This window comes from Protopterus annectens, chromosome 5.part0, assembly GCF_019279795.1.
Source record: "Protopterus annectens isolate FY-2018-M chromosome 5.part0, PAN1.0, whole genome shotgun sequence".
In the NCBI taxonomy this organism is placed as follows: domain Eukaryota; kingdom Metazoa; phylum Chordata; order Ceratodontiformes; family Protopteridae; genus Protopterus; species Protopterus annectens.
Window position 1 is genome coordinate 623301736 of NC_056735.1, and position 19802 is coordinate 623321537.

The 19802-nt window shown below is 42.5% G+C and overlaps 1 protein-coding gene across 2 annotated transcripts in view; it reads left to right on the forward strand.

The window, feature by feature from the left end:
- PPP2R3B (protein phosphatase 2 regulatory subunit B''beta) overlaps positions 1-19802 on the forward strand; it is a 1731184-nt gene that overhangs the window by 506169 nt on the left and 1205213 nt on the right. Inside the window, exon 1 of one of the 2 annotated variants that reach the window (XM_044072462.1) lies at positions 15161-15808. The exons of the other annotated variant lie outside the window; for it this stretch is intronic. Coding sequence (XP_043928397.1) covers positions 15662-15808 — 147 coding nt within the window. The 5' untranslated portion in view covers positions 15161-15661. Of the gene's footprint in view, positions 1-15160; positions 15809-19802 lie in introns of those variants that run through there. 2 annotated transcript variants of the gene reach the window in all.

Sequence of the window (19802 nt, forward strand, 5' to 3'; positions counted from 1 at the left end):
TCAAGACCTTCAATTAAATGCACATGTTCCTGTGAAATGTAAATTTTCTAGCCTAGCCTGGTTTTTGTGTCTTGGGGAATAATGTGTAAATTCACTACGAACTCTTATTACTGAAGTCGCATCTTCCATGCCAAATATTTTCATAAATTTCTTCAAAAATCTACCATCCTTTGTTATACTTTATCTTCCATGCCCCCCAGACACATCTTCACTGCTGCAAATCAAATTCCAGTCCCACATATAAGTAATATTCCTTACTGAAAACTGATTATTTCTCCCAGAATTTTCTTAAGTCTCATTATAGCAGTTTTAGGTGGAATATCAATGCATGCCAGTGTAATCCTCTTTCCTTGTTGTAGCCCTTAGCACTACATATTTGGCATTATCTTTTTTATCCTCTTCTAGAAATACTGGGGCTCCTCGTACTAATAGAAGTACTCCTGTTTTCCTTAGTCTCCGATATTATGCTGAATAACTATCCTGAAAACCTTTCTTTATTAGATTCACATGTTCAGTGTTTTCCAAGCGTCTCCTGTAAAGTAGCTATTTGCACTCTACATTTTTAATATAGTTCACTATTCTTTCTTTTGCATTTATTTGTGAGACCATTACATATAAAGCCATTACAGAAAACATTTTATTAAAAAGTTATTACCCGTTTTATCTGTAACACCTTTTTTGTTAAATGTCTAGTTCCAGCTTTTGTGTTACATGCATACACTGTTTGACAGGTTGAACTTTTATGTAGTTGTGTCTTGTCATAGACATTTGAGTCTGCCACATCTTACAAAATCTTACAAAACTTTTTGATCTGAAGTAGTTACTTCATTTGATCTGCAACCTGTGGGTGTCGGATCCGACAGCTTTCCAAGCTCCAAGATTCGAGCTCGTAGCTCCTCCCCCTACCCATAATCCCCTACTACCAACTACATTACCTCAGATCGTTTTTTGCTGCGGCTGAAGAAGCTTCCTTGTGAAGAGCTCCTGGCTGGGTGAGATCATTGCTGGTTTTAACCAACTTTTCATTCAAAGTTGTCGTTATGTGCGTGTTAGTTCCCTTTTCTGCTTCTTGTGCTAGTTTTTGGTCCCCTTTCTGTTAAATTTATTACTAGTTTTATCTTCACTCCCCTCCCCCTCCTAGTGTTTGGGTGTGTGTGAGAATGATGTCAGAAGGGCCTAAGGCCATTTTTTCTAAATGTACTGAGTGTGGCCACAAGCTTTCTCCAGCTGATGGCCACACTCAGTGCGTTTTGTGCCTGGGGGCAGCCCATTTGTCAGAGGCCTGCCAAATCTGCGCGGCCTTTAACCCCCGGGCACTTCGGGATAGGAAGAACAAGCTGATCCTGGTAGGAAAGCTCCCCCAGGAGTCAGCTTCTTCCTCTCCCGTTCGGGCTCCAGCTGCTTCGGCAGCGTCTATCCCCTTAGCTCTACCCGGGACTCAACCTCCCTCATCGGGTTTGAGCTCTGGGGAAACTAGTGCCTCTTCCCTTAGAGAGAAGAGGCACAAGGATAAGGATGGACATAAGTCCCACAAAAGGCGAGCCGAATCTCATCCTTCGGCTCCGCCAGCAAAACTACTTAAATCTCCCTCAAGGGTCTCCGGATCCCCCTCCTCTCGGCACCGTTCGCCCTGTTTTTCGCCGGAGGAGGGGGATAGGTCTCCCGCGAGATTTTCGAGGCGGCCCTCCCGGCCCACCTCTACTACTTCATCTAGGTCGACCCAAAGCATCTCCGAAGTGGATATGGATCGGATGATGCGTCGGTTCTTACAGACCCAAATGCAGATGGGGATGCTCTTGCCTCCCCCCCTCTGGGGGGAGTGCAGCCCCCATATTTGTCCCGATCACTCCTTCTCAGACTCGTTTTCGGGTCTCGGAGTCATCGGATCCAGGCCCTTTCGGACCCGGGAATTGTCGGTGCCAATAGCGGTGGTCTCTTTGACACCGACTATACCTTCGAGCTTGTCGGACCCGAGCTCTCTGGGCAGAGGGCTGAGCATCTGATCCGAGGGAGTTGCTGTGTCTTCGGCGCTGTTGGCGTCGGAGCACACCTCTGCCTCGGCGCCGACTGCATCGGCTCCGACCCCGATCCCTTCCTCGGATCCGAGGAGATTGCTCTCAGAGGCTGGCGAGAGTGGCTCTCCTTCGGCTTTTGAGGTAGTGGAGAGGGTACTGTCGAGGTCCTCCAGATCCCTGACCTGGGCTTCGGATCCACCCGTACCCCCACTGTATGAGGGTCTGTCTTCCATCATCCGTCCATCTGGACAGCCTGCCCAAGCCCTCCAGCTAGTTCCCGTGGAGGAACAACAACCCGTGGACGAGCCCTCTTCGGACAGTCCCACCGAGGAGGTCCCTCAGAAACATCGGTGCAAAAGGAGTTACCTGGACTCCCCCGAGTCCATTACCACAGACACGGACTTAGATGATACGGAGGGTTCTCCAAGGTCACCCCCTGAAGATGTCTCCTTTGGAGACATCATGGAAATGTTGCGTATCAGAGGGGGGTGGTCAGCCCAAAAGCCCTCCCTTGATGAGTCCGTGTTCCTGGAGGCCTTTGAGGCAGGCCCATCTACCTCCTGGGTGTCCCCTCCGGCCGACCCCCTGGTGGACTTAATTACCACCAGGGCTTGGAAGGAGCCCGACACCGTGGAGCCAATCCCTAGGTGCCCCGATAAAGTCCTCAGCCCACCCACAGATAGACCGTCTTGGGCCAAAGGAACCCCCGTTGATGCTATGTTGGTGGCTGCGGCCACCAAGAAAGAACTTGCGCAGGAGAGTTCTTCGGTTCACCTGCCGGATAAGGAATCTCGAGCGCTTGACCGGATTGGGAAGCGGATGTTTGCTTCAGCGACCTTTTCCATAAGGGCGCTGAACTATATGGCACATACCATTAGGCTACAGCGAGACTTGATTAAAGAATATGCTGCAGCCCCCCCGGAGTTCATGTCTGTCCCAGACAAAAAGGTTTTTGAGACTCGAATGGCCACTCTAAAATCCATCTCCAATACATCTATGCGGCTTTCTCTCCCATGCAACGGAGGGAGCCGCTAGAGCTAGCAGAGCCGGGGTCGTCTTGCAACGTCTCTCCTGGCTCCGTCTGTGTGACTTCACAGACCCCTTCAAGGCGTCCTTCGCGAACGCCCCTTTTGACGGTTCTGCCTTGTTTGGCAAAACTGTTCGCGACACGCTGGTCCAAAGCGAAAAGGACGGGAAGACGCTGTCTGCCGTCGGAGTCCACTTCTCTAATCCCCAAAGATCCTTCTCCAGGAATCAGAGGAGACAAAAGAAGCTGTGGTTCCGTAAGTCTCAGCAATCCCATCCTGCTGCGGACCACTCGTCCTCTAGAGGCAGAGGAGGACAAGGTGGACGCCGGCCCAGAGGCAGAGGAGGGCCTCGTAATTTCGGGTCTAGAGAACCTTTCTCGGACAGACCCGCGCAACAGCCCTGAGGGCTTGCCCGACTGTCCCTCTCTGGAGGCAGTCGGGGGGTGATTGTCGGAGCACCTGTCAAACTTGGAGTCCCTTAAGACAGATCGATGGGTGCTCCGGATCATATCCAGAGGTTACTCCATTCCATTCATAAACCTTCCCCCCAAAACCCAGACATCTCCTCAATGTCCCACCCGATCAGAGGGAGGCAGCGGCTTTGGAGATTTCAAAGCTGCTAAGAAAAAGAGCCATCCAGCCCATCCCCCCAGACCAGTCCGGATTGGGTTATTACTCCAGGTTCTTTTTGGTGCCAAAGAAAACTGGGGACCTCAGACCCATCTTAAACATTTCCGCCCTGAACCTGTTCATACCCAAGGAAAAGTTCCGGATGGTCATTCTCCAATCAATTCTCCCCCTGCTGCGGGAGAACAACTGGATGTGCCCGCTAGACCTCAAGGATGCGTATTACCACATATTAATGGACAGACTATCCAGGAGGTTCCTCCACTTCCGGCTCTGAGCCAGTCATTATCAATTCAGGGTTCTTCCATTCGGCCTCACCTCAGCCCCCAGAGTGTTCACCAAGGTCATGGCAGTGGTTGCAGCCCACCTGAGACTCCAGGGCATTCAGGTCTTCCCTTACCTAGACGACTGGCTCCTCACCGTGACCAACAGGCATCAGCTCTGTGCGGCGAGAGATTATGCTCTGTCTCTGGCCCACAACCTAGGCATCTCGGTGAACGAGCAGAAATCCTGCCTGTGCCCCACTCAAGCCCTAAAATTCATAGGGGCCAGGTTAGATACACGAATCTCCAAAGTTGTTCTAACGTCAGTCAGGCTGAATAGCTTGTCGTTTCAGGTGTTAGCCCTTCTTCGGAGCCCTGCTCCTCCAGCGGAGTTAGTCCTGAGGGCACTGGGGTCTATGTCAGCAGCGATCGGTCTCTCTCTTCATGCCCGTCTGCGAATGCGCATATTACAATGGACCCTTCAAGTCCAATGGTCCCTGTCAATCCACCCATTATGCATGCCAATACCCCTGAGCAGGGTGTGCAGGGACTCCCTTCTGTGGTGGTTACAGGCACAGGAACTCAGAGAAGGGAGACCCTTTGTGATTCCCCCGGCCAAAGCCACGTTGACCACGGACGCTTCTTGCCTCGGGTGGGGGGGCATTGTTCAGGCAGATCCGTTCAAGGCACGTGGACTTCCCTAGAGACCGCATTACATATCAGCGTCCTAGAGATGAGGGCGGTGCTTTTGGCGTTGCAAGCTCTCCACGACCTTCTTCCCATAGGGACTATTGCAATCCAGACGGACATGTCAGTAGTCTGGTATATAAACAAACAAGGAGGGACCAGATCTTATCCCCTGTGTCGAGAAGCCATGAGAGTGTGGGAATGGGCGATTTCCACCAACCGCTTTCTGATAGCAAAGCACATTCCGGGACGGTCCAACATATTAGCGGACAAGCTAAGTCGAGTGTTCCTCACTCCATACGAGTGGTCTCTGAATCCAGCTGTTGCGAAGCAGATCTTCCACAAATGGGGTCAGCCTCGCTGCGACCTTTTCGCTTCTCCTTTAAACACAAAATGCAGCGAGTACTTCGCGATAGTTCCCCCAGAGGGGAGACCCCCAGAGACGCTCTAGTCCATGCTTGGCCTCCCAGACTCTTTTATGCTCATCTCCCACTCCCACTTATGATGAAATTTATCCCTAAAGCCTGTCTGTTGGGGAGCAGAGTTATCCTCATAGCCCCATTCTGGCCTCGACAGATCTGGTTCCCCTTTCTGCGGTCTCAGTGTGGCTTCCCCATGGATTCTGGATCCCAGTCCAGACCTAATCTCGCACCCAGCGAGATGCCATACCCCAAACCTGGTCAATCTCAAACTTGCTGCTTGGTTGATCCAGTTCCATTAATGGCTAGAACTCCCGGTATCTCATCCCCCGTTAAGGCCATTCTGGTGACGGCTCATAAACCATCTACCAGGAAACTTTACAACAGTAAATGGAAACGTTTTTCCATCTGGGCCAAAGATAAAGAATTGGACCCATTTACTGTCCCTATTCCGACTATTCTGGACTTCCTTTCCCTGCTTTTTAGACAGGGAGCAAGTGCCTCCACAGTCAAAGTGCAGTTGGCGGCTATCTCCCATTTTCATGTGGGGGACGGCATAGGCTCCTTAGCATCTACAAAGTTGTGCGGAACCTTCTTAAGAGGAGTTTTTCTTTTGAAACCACCTGTCAAGACTGTGGTTCCCCCGTGGGATCTCACTCTGGTCTTACAAGCCTTAACAAGACCACCTTTTGAGCCTGCGGCCTCAGTTCCGTTGAAGTTCTTGTCTTGGAAAACAGCTTTCTTAGTGGCTATTACTTCAGCCAAGAGAGTTTCAGAATTACAAGCTCTGTGTATCAAACCTCCGTACCTTATTTTTCACAAAGATGGAGTGTCCCTCAGGACTAACCCGTCTTTCTTGCCTAAGGTGGCAACAGAATCAAACATTAATCAATCAATAAATCTTCCTGTATTTTTCCCAAATTTTCACAACAAAGGCGAATACACGTTGCACAAATTGGATGTACACAGACAACTACATTTTTACTTGCACAGGACTAGAGATTTTCGCAAGTCGGACCAGTTTGTTTCTTATGCAAAATCAGCCATGGGCAAGGCAATTGCTAAAGTGACTGTAGCAAATTGGATCTGTCAGTGCATTATGCTGGGATACACTTCATCTGGGAAGCCAGCTCCGGTTGGCGTCCGTGCTCATTCCACAAGATCTGTAGCTACCTCAACAGCCTTTTGGTCTAGGGTTCCAGTAGACTATATTTGTTCAGCAGCTACCTGGTCTCATCTCATACATTCATTTCTCATTACAAACTGGATATGATTTCCAGGAGTAGGGCTTCTTTTGCCTCCGCGGTGCTTTGGAATATTCTTCCGTAAGGACCACCCAGGTTCTTATAGGTTAGCTGGGGACTCTGACCCACTGGTTGCAGATCAAATGAAGTAACTACTTCAGATAAAGAAGCTATGTACTCACCATAACGTTCTATATGAGTAGATACTTCGTTTGTCTGCAACCGACCCCCCCCACCCCCTGCCATCCCCCGAACCTCGGGAATTTTTCTGATCATTCGGAGTTGGTTTCTGTCTCGAGTTGGTGAGGCAAATAAAACTATCTGAGGTAATGTGGTTGGTAGTAGGGGATTATGGGTAGGGGGGAGGAGCTAGGAGCTCGAATCTTGGAGCTTGGAAAGCTGCCGGATCTGATCCGAGGTCGGATCCGACACCCACAGGTTGCAGACAAATGAAGCATCTACTCAGATGGAATGTTATAGTGAGTACATAACTTCTTTTTTCATTGAAAGCCCTCAAAAAATACCCCATTAAAACCTATTACTTTAATACTAACACAAAACTATGTACATCTTCAAATATTGAAGTTTTACTCACCAGTAGGAACAAATGCCTCAAACTGACAGGCACACTAGTTAACCTAAAGGAAAGGTTATCCATGCAAAGGCACATGGTGCAGCCTGTGCTTCTACTAAGTGCTAGCTGGTTTTGTTTTATCTTTATAGCTCTCCCAGCTAGGAAAACCCCTGTATGCTTTGAGACCATTATCTCCTAAACGGGTTTTCCTTTTCTTTTTTTTAACCAGCCAGTCACTCTCCACTTGACTGTAATCAATTTCTGTTTATCAGATTGTCTCCATGGAGACATGAGAACCAGACAGTGTCATTCTCTTTATCAGATTGTTTCCATGGAGACATGAGGGGCAGATACAGAATTGCTAATAAGCAATTTTGTATTTGCCATACAAAAGCCTCATACTATTCAGTATTCTTTTTCATTTACTTGCTTTGTGTTAAAACATGTTTCTAAATCAATCTAATTTCCTTAATCCAGTCATTCCCGCATGCAAGAATAAGTGCATTGTTTTCTTTTGTTATGCTGGTTTAACCATGCTTTTTTACACTGTAGTGCCTACAATTCTTAAAACTGAAGAACAAGGAGAAAAGGGAGAAAGAAATGAAAAAAAAGAACAGCAGCACCCATTTACAATCTCCATTACACTTAAAAATAACTGAAAAAATTTACTTTATAGCATGTAAAGAAAACCATACACCTCAAAAATAGTACTATTAAGAAAAAATGTTTTCTTTATTTACAGTTAGCTTTCTCCCCTCTCTTTCCATCTGCAAAGCATTTTTCTGAACATTAATAACATGAATTAAGCCATATATTTGAGTCCCCACAAGTCCAACAAATCCTGAAAAAGTCCAATATTTCCAGATTTTCTTGTTTGGTCATTGTTTGGTCATATTTCACAAATATTATTATTGCATTGTAATCCCACATTAATCTATTGGTTTTATTACTATTCAGCTCCCAAATCCTGTTTCTGCTTCATTTCCGATGTAGTCTTCTGTTTTTCTAGTCAACTCTCATGCTCCCTTCTTTCTCTCCAGTTTCTGGTGAAATAGAAGAAAAGGTTTCACAGGTACAGTCTCTCTCTGTGGTCTTTATTACCAGAAGAACAAGAAGAAGAATCTCCTCCTGTTTTACAGCTCAGTTTTTATTGGACAAATTTGTGTTTCTTCCTTAGCATGTACTTCATCAAAAATGGTTTTGCCCCTCCAGGGAAGAATACCTTGAAGACAGCTGGGTACAGCAGTTTGAATGTCATAACTGCATCTGAACATTCCCTGACTAGTGGAATGAATTTACTCTTCTGCTTGCTGTACAGTGAGTAATAATTCTCTACAAACACTCCGTTTCCCACTTTTAGTACTTTGTCCTTGTGCCACAGTTTTGTTAGTCAACTTCTGCTGGTAGGATTGCATCTTTACTATTAAAGGTCTAGGTTGCTTTTTCATAGCCAGTTTTGGAGCATGCACATGATGTGACTTTTCAACTTGCTACTCCTGCTGTGGAATACCAGTCCAGTTACTTATTTGCGCTTTCATAAAACTTAATGCAGTCTGTTCCTTCCAGCTTCTCTGGTATATTTGAAAATCTCAGGTTTTCTATATGTCCTCTAATTTTATTATTTTTAAAACCTCTCTTCCTGAACCATCTCATATTCAGCCGGCCTTTTCTTCATTTCAGCCTCTTATTTTTCAGCTTTATCACCTTATCTGAATATCTGTTTAAAGCTTCTTCCATTTTTTCCAGCCTTTTGTTGTTTGTGTTGATATACTCCATCATTGTTTCATTTATTTTTAACCAGATCTGAGGGAAGTTGTCTTGTATCTTCCTGTAGGTTGCATTACATTTTGTTGAATAGCTGCAGAACTTTCCCCAGTCAGTTTTTGTTCCTCACCTTTTGTGCCCGATTTTTTTCCAGGTGCTCTGTATTTCTTTTTTCCTGGTATCCAGGTAGTACACTTACTAGCCAGTAACTATTTGCCCGTAAACTCAAAAAGTCTACTGGTCTTTTCTGTTGAGTTTCTGTTTTCACACTGGGAGAGCTAGAGTTAAGCTGTTACTCAATTTGCAGCCATCTTGGATGTCCTACAGTAATGACTGAGCCTGAAGTTGTTAGTGTCAGACTATGAGACTTTTGGGAAGGGATCAACAATTGTTTGTATTCATGCCAAAGGCATAGTGCTGGTGTTAGAAGTTGTATACAATACATGTTTCATGGGGTGATAATATAAGTACCTGTTAACTTTTGAGAATTCAGTCTGATCTGGTAGGGAGGGAAGTCAATAGAGAATAGCTCAAAAAGCTACTCAATTTCTTTGGATTTAACCTTTTTGAAGTAAAATAGAGGGGTAAAAGCTGAAAGATCTAATGTTGAAGGATAGTAATAGACCTGACATTTTATAGGGGTAGCTGTGCAGACAGAAGGTTGTAGGGGTTTACTATCATAATCAGCGTGAAGCATAATGTCAAATAGTAGACATCCCGTACGTTGTAAATATTGAAGTCTGGAAGTCGCCCAGCAAAATATTTTGAACTACTGACTGTTGCACACCTCAATCAGGCGTACTGTGATGATGAAAATAAAGTTGTGATGCAGACCTGCATGTCGCATTACTGAAGATGTGCATAGAGGGCGCGGCTAACTGGCATTGCGAGTAAATGTCAGTAGATGATATAATCAGTTGCTAAGCAGATAATACCCGACAGCCGGTGGAGTTATTGAAGCTATCCGCTGAAGGCTTAAACAGGACATCCAACATCAGGGAGGACCTTGGAAGGGTGAGTGTAATACTAACAAAGGCAGCAGGTGTACATTTCTGATGGTAACCCTGGTTATGTCAGTAGGAATGTATGTATATACGCAGGGTAATGAAGAATATGCATTTCAATATGATTGATACAGGGCAGCCTATAAGCGTGCGTGATCTGTGTAGCAAACATCAGTTAATAGCAATGTTGTAATGAATACGGTCATGAATAGCTAGCTGCATGAAAATGTCAATGTACTATACGTTGCCATACTGTGTAATGATTCCTGCCACCTGTGGAATAGACTTTGTACAGCTGTTGGCAATGCCACCTCATATAGCTGTAAGGAGCCTAGACGTGTATTCTTGTAACTGGTTACAGCTTACCATATGGAGTATTGTACAGAGTGTATAACTGCCGAAATATGCTGTAGTAGTGACCGTATTGCTTGAGCTATCCAGGTAATAAGATATATTCCAGTAGATAATACTAACATTTGTGTATGGAGGGGTAACACCATAGTGAGGCTGTTGACATGGTGGATGTTTTAAGTACTGTGTTCATAACTGCAAATACAAATTGTAGTAAATATAACGCTGCATATAACTCTGAATTGCTGACAGGGACTGAATTGTGGGTTGCATTTAGCAGCAGTGGACGGTACTACTGATTATTCCAGGGGTAGTGTTATTGGTTTTACATAGAACCTAAATGCTGGAGTGTAGTAAACCAGTTGTAGTTGAGTACACTGTTAGTAATCACAACACTGTTATTGAGTTGTAGGTGTGCTAAGTTAAGATGTTTGATCAGCCTAATGTGAGCTATCCTGGAGTTATTGGCAATAAGTATGATACAGTTAAGTCTCAGAAGGGATGCTCAATCCTATGTATTGATGGGTACTAATACTATTTGGAAAAGTAAACCCTTGAGAGAAACTACTGGTGTTGTACTCAAGGCAAGGCAGAAGTGTAAGGGCCGATGCATAATGGAGAAATGTGATGGGGAGGAGAAGCTACTCAAAAGTATTGCACATTTCCACGCACCTGATGTAGTCAGGGTAGAACAGACAAGGGTACGGGAAGCTATCAAGAGGCATGCTGAGCAGACTCTGAAGGACCCCTGTAGGATTGTATCGGAGGTTCTGGCAACCACCTTGACTAGTACAGATGCACTAAAGCAGTGTGTACGTAAGGTCAGGCATAGAAATAGCACACTTCGCAGGGTATACCTAGCTAGTCTCAAAGATCTAAGCCCTGACATGGTACCATTGAAACAGGGCCACTTCATCATTAAACATAGCACCCTACGTAGCCATATGTACTTAGTTGTGATTCTCACAACAGAGAGTAATCTTGGCCTGCTGTGTAATTCTGAATATATTCTTGTAGATGGAGCCTTCCCCATTAGCACAAGGGAGTGTAAGCAGGTATACTCCATACACTGCAGCTTGGATGGTTCTATTAACAGTAAAGTAGTACCTGTCATATATGCCATACTCCCTTTTAATTGTGAGGAGTGCTACGATCTGTTCTGAGCTACCCTGATGTCCTTGTGTGAGGAATTCCAGCTGCAGTTCCAACCTAGGATGGTACTAAGTGATTTTGAGAAGGGGGGCTGTAAATAGCATCATAAAGCACCTCCCCAACAGTACGGCCAAGGGTTGCTGATTCCATCTGTGCCACATTATCTGGAGGCAGATCCAAAAGCTAAATTTGACACAAGTGTATGACACCGACATGCAATTTGCACTGTTATGTAAGCAAATCCCTGCCTTGCATTTATACGTACGGAACACATTATGGACACATTTACATCTATTGACGAGGCATTGGGTGACGGATGATCCACTATGCGAGTTTTTCAAAAATAACTACATTCTAGGGCATCCTAGATGCTACGGCATGAGAGGTACAGCCTCCAAGAGACAACCACCCCTCTTCGATGTTCCATTCTGGAATCAGGCTGATACATGCACTATGGGCTACCCAAGGAGCCAGAATGCTATAGAGGGCTGGCACCATAGACTGAGGAGTCCATTGGGGAAAAAGGACCTATATATCACAGATGTATTGCATACCATATGTCTGGAGCAGAACCATTTAGAGGATGTTAAACGGAAGTTTCTATGTTGTGTTCCGTTGTCACCCAGGAAGTGTATACTTTCTGACAAGGAACATATGATACAACATCTTCTGTCTAAACTGGATGATCTAACTCCACTGGGCTTTGTACATTTGATGGCGCATCACTGCTCCTTTTGAAATACTTGCTGGATACTCTCTGTGCGCAACATCTGTGTGTAACTGCTGTACATACTGTAGTACATGTCATCACAGTTTTATTATTGGGACTTGGATTGCATTTGACTATTACACATCTCATTCAAATGTTTGGCATTCACCTTTCTGGGAGAAATACATGTCTATTGTGGATATTTCCACCACTTATCTATGGAAACACCAGTTTTACTTTATTATTGCACATTTGGAGTGGTTTGCCGCAAATTAATGTAAAATGTTGCAATTCGATATTTTCGACATTTCCGCATGAATTACGACATTTACTACACTCTGTTTATTGTAATTTCGGCTTATATTTTCGCTAAATATACTTTTTATTTTCAATTTTGATTTATTGATAGTAAACCGGCTGTAGGTATATGTTGGTGCTTTTATTGCGGTTAGAAGCGTTCTGTCCAGTTACTTGATTTACTAGTTTCCAGAATTGCTTTTGGTTTTGTACTTGTAGATATAGGGCTTTGTCATCTTGAAGATTTATTTGATATTTTTTATTAAAGTAATTGGTTTATTGTTATATTCATGAATGCAGCTTTTCTTTTATTTAGGCCTGGCAGAGTCCCTTAATTTGAACAAGGTGGTAAGTCTGTGCATGATCCAAAAGAGTGGGTTTAGGCTTGTAAATATTAGATTAATAGGAAATATCTGTTGTGAAGAGAAAGGAGTGAGTTATAAAGGTAGTCCACAGCTGAATTTAGGATCTGTTGAAGATAGTTAGAGACCACCCAGTGAAATTTGGGTTTGATTAAAAATTGTGTATGTTTTTCAGACTTCTGTCTCGGTGTAATAAAATGTTTTTTTTTCCTTGATGGGTCAGGTATATAGAAATATGTGTTGGGAGAAGGATGACCTTTTCTGCGGTAAGGCAAATTGTGCTGGTTATCCTAAATAGCTATATAGGGAGTGTCTTTTGGAAATTAAATCGGGTCTTGTAGGGCTGTGCAGCTTTTGGATCACTATTTTCAGCCAAGTATCCACTAAATTCTTGTGGATGGTCCAAGTAAGTTGATGATGAAACATCCAAACTATAGAAGTTTTTATTTGGTTTGGTTTCCTTTTGCAATATGCTGAAGAGCTGCTTGAGTTTGTTAGGAGAGGCTGTTGGAACATATATATTATCACAACTGTAAGATTGGCTCTTTTTTTTTTTTTTTTTTATTCGAATGATTACAATGGGCCATTAGTGACAGAAGGCAACTGAAACAAGTAGGCAATGAGAGCTAGAGGTAGCCAATTTGTCTGCACAAGCAGCATAGTAACACTGGATACAAGCAACATGGTATCCAGAGCAAGTAGATGCCTGTAAAAGATAAAATGCTGCAAAATATTGAATAAAAGTAGCCCAGTTTGATGTGCACCTTAATGACACATGTTGCAGGGAGGAGGGAAAGACTTCAGCAATGGATAAGAGTTGACACACACCATTACATGCTCAGTACAATTTTCATGTTATCCCACACCATTGTGCAGCACCCAGCAGTGAAACTCCCCCCACCTCCATTATTAAGAAGTGTCTCACTAGAATGTTGCTAGCAAATAAGAGTCAGCTTCTGACCCTTCTGCAGATAGGCCAGACAGACCAGCTACAACATAACAGCAACCAGCCCCACAACTGTTCTTGTGCTAGGAGCACTGGATTTAGAGAGAGCTATACTGAAATTTCTGTCCCCTAATTGGGCCCAAGTTGACCTGGCATACTGTACTAGTGGGTCTGTGATAAGATTGAAGGAACCGTCCATATCTTTGGAGAGGGGTTCCTTGCCTTAACAACTCTGGTATATGTCTGACTAGACTCTGGCAGATGCTGAAAGAGCACTACTTAAAGTCCTAAAACAAGGAGCCAGACCTAAGCCAACCACGTATTCTGTCCTTGTGGGCTTGTAATTAAGCTGCATGAAACAGCTTTATCTTGAAAGGAGGGTCTTTACCTTCAGCTGTGCAGGCAGGATACTGACATGGGAGGTGAGCACACAGGAAGATTACCGACTGGAAACAGATTTGCCTTAGCAGAGAAGCAGTTTCAGTGTAGATGTCTTTCTCTTCAGCTAGTATCCTAAACGGATAGTGAAAGGGGAAAACGCACAGCGATAACTAATAGCTATTTGTAGAATTACCTTTGCTGCTACGGTGTTACTTGCATAAAAAGTCAGCCATGAAAAATTGTTGTCATCTGCCAGAAACTGGAACGTTGCTGCTAACCCTGTGCTACTGACCATTTATTTCTTCGGTTGTAGACTTGTCTAAACCCTTCCCATAACTTGCACTCTACTAACATTCTCTGTCAGTGTTCCAGGATCCAGTTCACCATCTGTGAAAGGCTTTTATTAAGTCTGCCTTGAGTTGTCCTTTTCAGCTGATACTATTACCTTCATTCCGAAGTCCTTCCAGTTCTAAATAATTGTACTCTATATCCCATTTTTCTGTTTCAGTATGGAAAGCTCATCTAATCTTTTATACAATAACCCTTTCATTTTCCTTACCATTGTGGTAATCTGCCAGAACTGGACATAATACACCAGATGTAGCCATACTGGTGCAGCATTAATGATTCTGGACTTTTTGGCATCTTGAGTTCAGTCACCTAAGTACACGCCAAGTAATATTATGGTTTGCATCCAGGTTCTGTTGCTCTTGGGAAGTATGGCATGCGTTAGAGAGAAGGGGACTGGTCACAGAAGCTTGATGCAAATTACCAGAAGAGAACTGCCCTCTTTTTTTAATGGTTTATAAGTAGAAGTATTTTTGCTGTATGCATGTGATCTGTAGATTTGCAGTAAAACACAAAATAAGTGTTCACGTAGTAATTTTAAAAATTTCTTTTGAGCAGGAAATTCTTGGTCAGGCTGGCTTTTTTGCTGTTTGTATGTGCAAATGGTACAGTAGTTATTTTCTTACCTATTTAGGTGTCATGAAGGTTGACCTTGTTTAATAAATATGCACCTGTGTATCACTTCTACCCACTTTTCTGTCTCCATTATGATGCATGCAGAAGAAATGCTTTCTCTGAAAATAAACTTATCGATACAGAATTAAGTACTGTAGTTTTTGATTTTAATAAGAAACCATAATTCAACGTGGTATGTAGTATTACTGAGTGGCAGCATAATATATTTTTGTCTTATGTAGTACTGTTTAAACAGTAACAACTTTATGACCTTCAACAAAGGTTTCATTATTTTACTCGCACACAAATAGACTGCCTGAACGTTCTTTGTCGACAGAACTAATACTAAATAGAGGCTGCCTTCTTGTACTTTGGTCCTCATAAGATTTTCTCACTGATTTGCTTATGTAACTGGAAGACTGCTATTTGTAGAAGAGAACATATTATTTCTGCTTTTCATTACAGACTGATCAGACTGCCTTAGTAGTAGGAGAAACGTTGCCTAGAGCAGCTTTTCAGAATTTCTCTTATTTTTATTTGTATATCACAAGTTGTTGATCTTAAAGCTCCTAAAACAAGTTTGTTTCTTTGCATCACCTCCTGTTTAGGCTATGGAATGCTTGCTGGAAAGGACAGGCCCTCTAAGTGACTTTCCAGTGTGCTTTGCTGAATCAAGCCAAGTTCCCTTCAATGTATGGAACAGCAGGCAAAGCTAAGCTGATTCTTAGAATATCACAGAACTGAAGCGCAGCTGCTGCTCCAAGTTAAGTGGTGAAGTCTGATAAAAGAAACTGAGTTGGTGGCTGTTGGCTAGATTACAGCTTGTTTACTGGGAGTTCTGCAGTGCTTAGTCTGTTTTGACAGATACACACTACATGAAATCTGGGAGTATGAGGCTTAAAGAAATTTCATTACGCCAGGACCCTGACCTCGGGAAGGAGTTAGCACTTCTGGCTCGTGGATGTGATTTTGTTTTGCCTTCAAGATTCAAGAAAAGGCTGAAAGCTTTTCAACAGATTCAGGTTGGATTTTAAATAATTGGTTGAATCTCTTTGTGGTTGAAAGTGCAGCGAAAACAGAAGATGTATTTTATGTATGTGAAGTATTTTTGCTGTTTATAGTCATATTGTGATACTTTAAAGGGTTACTGTTTCTCTAAAAGTGCAGTTGTGTGTGTGTGCGCGCCCTGGGGGATGGGGATATTCTGGAACTCGAATGACCTGACATGTTACCCAAGATCAAAATGTATAACATTCATGATATGACTCCTCAGAGTACAGGAGCCTCCATATAAGGTTCTGTTTGGGATCCAAGCTGTAGTAGTGTGTGAAATGTCTGTGGAGATGATAAAAATTTAGTACTCATTATTTCAAAGCTATAGTTCACTGACACAGGTTTATACAGTTTATACTTTTTACTGTAAATGTAGGGCATAATTTCCCATTTTTTGACCTGTAATGCCTTTGTCTGCATGTTTTCAGAAGTGATTACCCCACTGAAATACAGACTTCACAGGGAATGGAAGTGCCCTGACATTTCTTTTATTGTGTTATAAATCAACAAGCTACACACACGTTTTAGAGCAGAACAGTTAAATATGTAGTCTGTTTAAGTTTTGTCATGATACATGTCTGTATAGTTAAAAGAAATCAAGCATTTTTTCAGGCATTAATAAAATTGGGCTTTTTGTTTACAGAGTGAAAGATCAAAATGTATTATTGGGCATTTTTAGCACACAGAAATAGCATATGCTTTAAGTATATTCATCGTGCATGCAGTAATTTCTGTTATTTATTCAGAGTAATAACAGAGGCTACAGTTGGAGCTAGGCTCTAGTTCCTCTCTTGAAAATTACCGGAGCTACTTAAACGTGAATTTACTGATGTGTGTAAAATGCTGAATTAATAATTATAGGGGAGGACATTGGGTCTGCACCTGTAATGCAGTATTTCCGTTCATACTGGGGAACTCTGAAATGTCAAGCAGAGGTTGAGATATCATGGGTGCTTGTGTGCAGGGAGAAACAAAATAAACAGTCACTGTGTAGTAAAGTATATTGGTTAGCAACTGTGCTTTCCAGATCTTTTTGACAGAATGTTAGTGCTGATTCTACCATATGTTTTTCTGAAACACCATCATGTTTGTAATTCAGTGCACTGCCTTTTTGGACTGGCTAGACTGGATCCCCTAAAGTACCGTTTCATTTCACCGTTCACTTGCGGAGGAAAACTATTTTTCCTTTGTGCAGTGATGACTTCTAGCATACACTAGATATTATGATGAATGGATGGCAGTACAAATACTTTTGACAGCAGGTGTCTTTTGATATGCCCAGGACTGCAGTTGTGGTTCATGGAATTATAGAACTGGATGTCTGAATTTTGGAGAAAATATGGTATTCTTGGTATTCCCCTCAACTCGGAGATGTGCATAAATTAGATACTACAAAGTAGCAGGAGTGTGAGGGTGCAGGTGAGTGATACCCCCAGTAAAAATGCCTTACAGGTGTAATAGTGGGTTTCAGTATGATAACTTTTATTGGAATTACTGTTTCATTTTCAAAGTGTTGGAACTCTAGCTGAATCTTGTACTTTGTATAGGGAGCCACATGGACCACCCTTTTCCAAATTACTTCACTGGAACCTGTTGAAGTTGTACTTCCTTTTATATATATATATATATATATATATATATATATATAATTTAGACTAGCTGGCTTTGAGGAGAATTTGAGGAAAACTTGTGGCTGTGTACATGGCAAAACCCTCGATTTTAGAGATATGGACTACATAATTGACTCGTATTAGCTGGTAATTAGAAGTATATTCTGTAGCAGTGTTATGGCCTTTAAAATGCTGTTGCCTGTGTTTATTTTCCGTTCTCATAGCTTACTGATGTAGTTTCTCCTGAATAGCTTTGTGCGTCATAGAGCACTTCATTGGTCCGTCTGATATGTATCATCTTGACCAAACTTCTAATAATTATTCAGGGCCACATGGTTAAACCTCTTGCAATGGCATTTGAACATGTGGACAACTTGCATACCAGAAGTCCTTCATGGGCAGTCCTGCCTTGTTAGATTTATAATAGGCAATATGGGAAATAGAGATGTTTATTGTAAGGACCATTGCTGCTTAAAGCGATTTGTTCAGAAAAATAAATGTACCTTGCCACCACAGTACATGGTGCATGATGTGTAGAACGGCATTTTTGCTTCATCGGCAATCGTTTTCAGCTGTTCCTTTCTTTTTAAATATTTTTTAAAACTACTGCTTTCCCCATGATTTTGTCACTAAGCCTAAACAGTGACCTTTAACCTCAGTGTGACATCAGTGTAGGGAAAGTGTGCAGTGCGTCCATAGACTTAAATGGATGCATCATCTTGTATGCACAAAGAGGCATCCATTAAAGTTTAAGGATGCACCTCGCTTTATTCCTCAGTTGACATGGTTGAGGAATACATTAAATGTATTTGGGTCATGGCTTAATAAAAAAAGTTTGTAAAGTTTTTTTGTTTGTTTAATTAAAAATGGCTCAAATAAATAAGGAATGGAAGTAATACAAGTTCATCAAAGCAGTTAACTCGTTAAACACCTTGATGTATTTGGGATACTGAACAAATCACTTGAACATTCATAGAGGTGGATGTCAGTGTTTTGGCAGACCTCAAGACCAGTCATACATTCCCTAGACCAGGTCTAAATGTTATCTCTAACTGGGTATGTCGGCTACAGTTTGCAAAGAGTGCAAACAATACTATCTTTAGTGAATGGATGGTCAGCTGTTTCCAGGCAAAGACTGAAAGAGTGACTAGCACCTGTTTTGGCATGCTTTATGAAAGATTTACATAAATCCTTCAGTTACCCTCCATTGCCTTCTGAGCTTGGAGTATCTGTAAAACTCCAAAAATCATGTCCGTTTCATTTTCACTGAAAGGCCTTCTTGAGTACAGTTCTGAATACAGTGTCCTACAGTGTGTCCCTCCCTTAATAAATAGTCTTGCTCATTTACCATTTCTTCCTGAGAACCTTGTAAAAAATTATATAAAAGTTCAGGGATTCATCTCAACCTCCATCCTCTGGTCTTGTGGAATTTTGCACATAGGAAAGACTGTACATTTTGTACTTCAGAAGCCTTTGGAATTAAAGCATCCATTTCCTGGAGCAAAAGATTCTTCTTATCACTACTGTCAAGAAGGAAATCAACACTGATCTTGGTGATGAAATCTCTGCTTCACATCTTCAGGGCCCTAGCTTTAGTTCTGACCACCAGTCAGTTTGTGAAGTTTTCAATGTTTTTTTCCTTTTGTCTGTATCGATTTTCTTGGGGTAGGCTTGTTTCCTGTTACATACCAAAAAGATTGTTTAATTGTCCATACAGACTGACCACATGTATAAATTAAGCATGCCATTCGGCCAGGTCATAGCTGAATGTAGTCTGAAGACCAGTTCATTTGCATGCTAACAAATATGTAAATTAAAAATTTAAATATATTTAAAACTAAAGTTCATCTTAAAGTGGAAGGCAGGTAGTCCAAGAACCTTAAGAACAAACGTAATTGCTGAAGATGGTATCAAAAATGTATGTCATCTAGGCCTTTCAATCAGTACTCAGCCCAGGAACCTCAGGTGGCAACAGACAATATTAAATTATTGTGGTTACTGTTATCTTCAGGCTAACCATAAGGCTTTGGAACCTTCCCATCAATGTAAATGTTTGTCTGCAGGCTCTCTGTTTCCCAAGCTGTCATCATTCAGTAGCCGACCTTCTAAGTTGGGGACAAAATTAGGAAGCTTTTCTACATCACAGAGAGGTTGGGGCATGTAGGGCATGTATTTACTTACATCTATACAGAACAACCAGGTTTTCCTGAATCCCTAATGAAACTGACTGGCAACCAGTGCCTTTTCAGTGTAGTGTAATCAAGTACTTCTGTGCATACTCAGCCATCCCAGGCATTCTGGTAAAAGCAAGGAAGGAAAATTCAGTACTCATTCTGATAACTCTGCATTAACC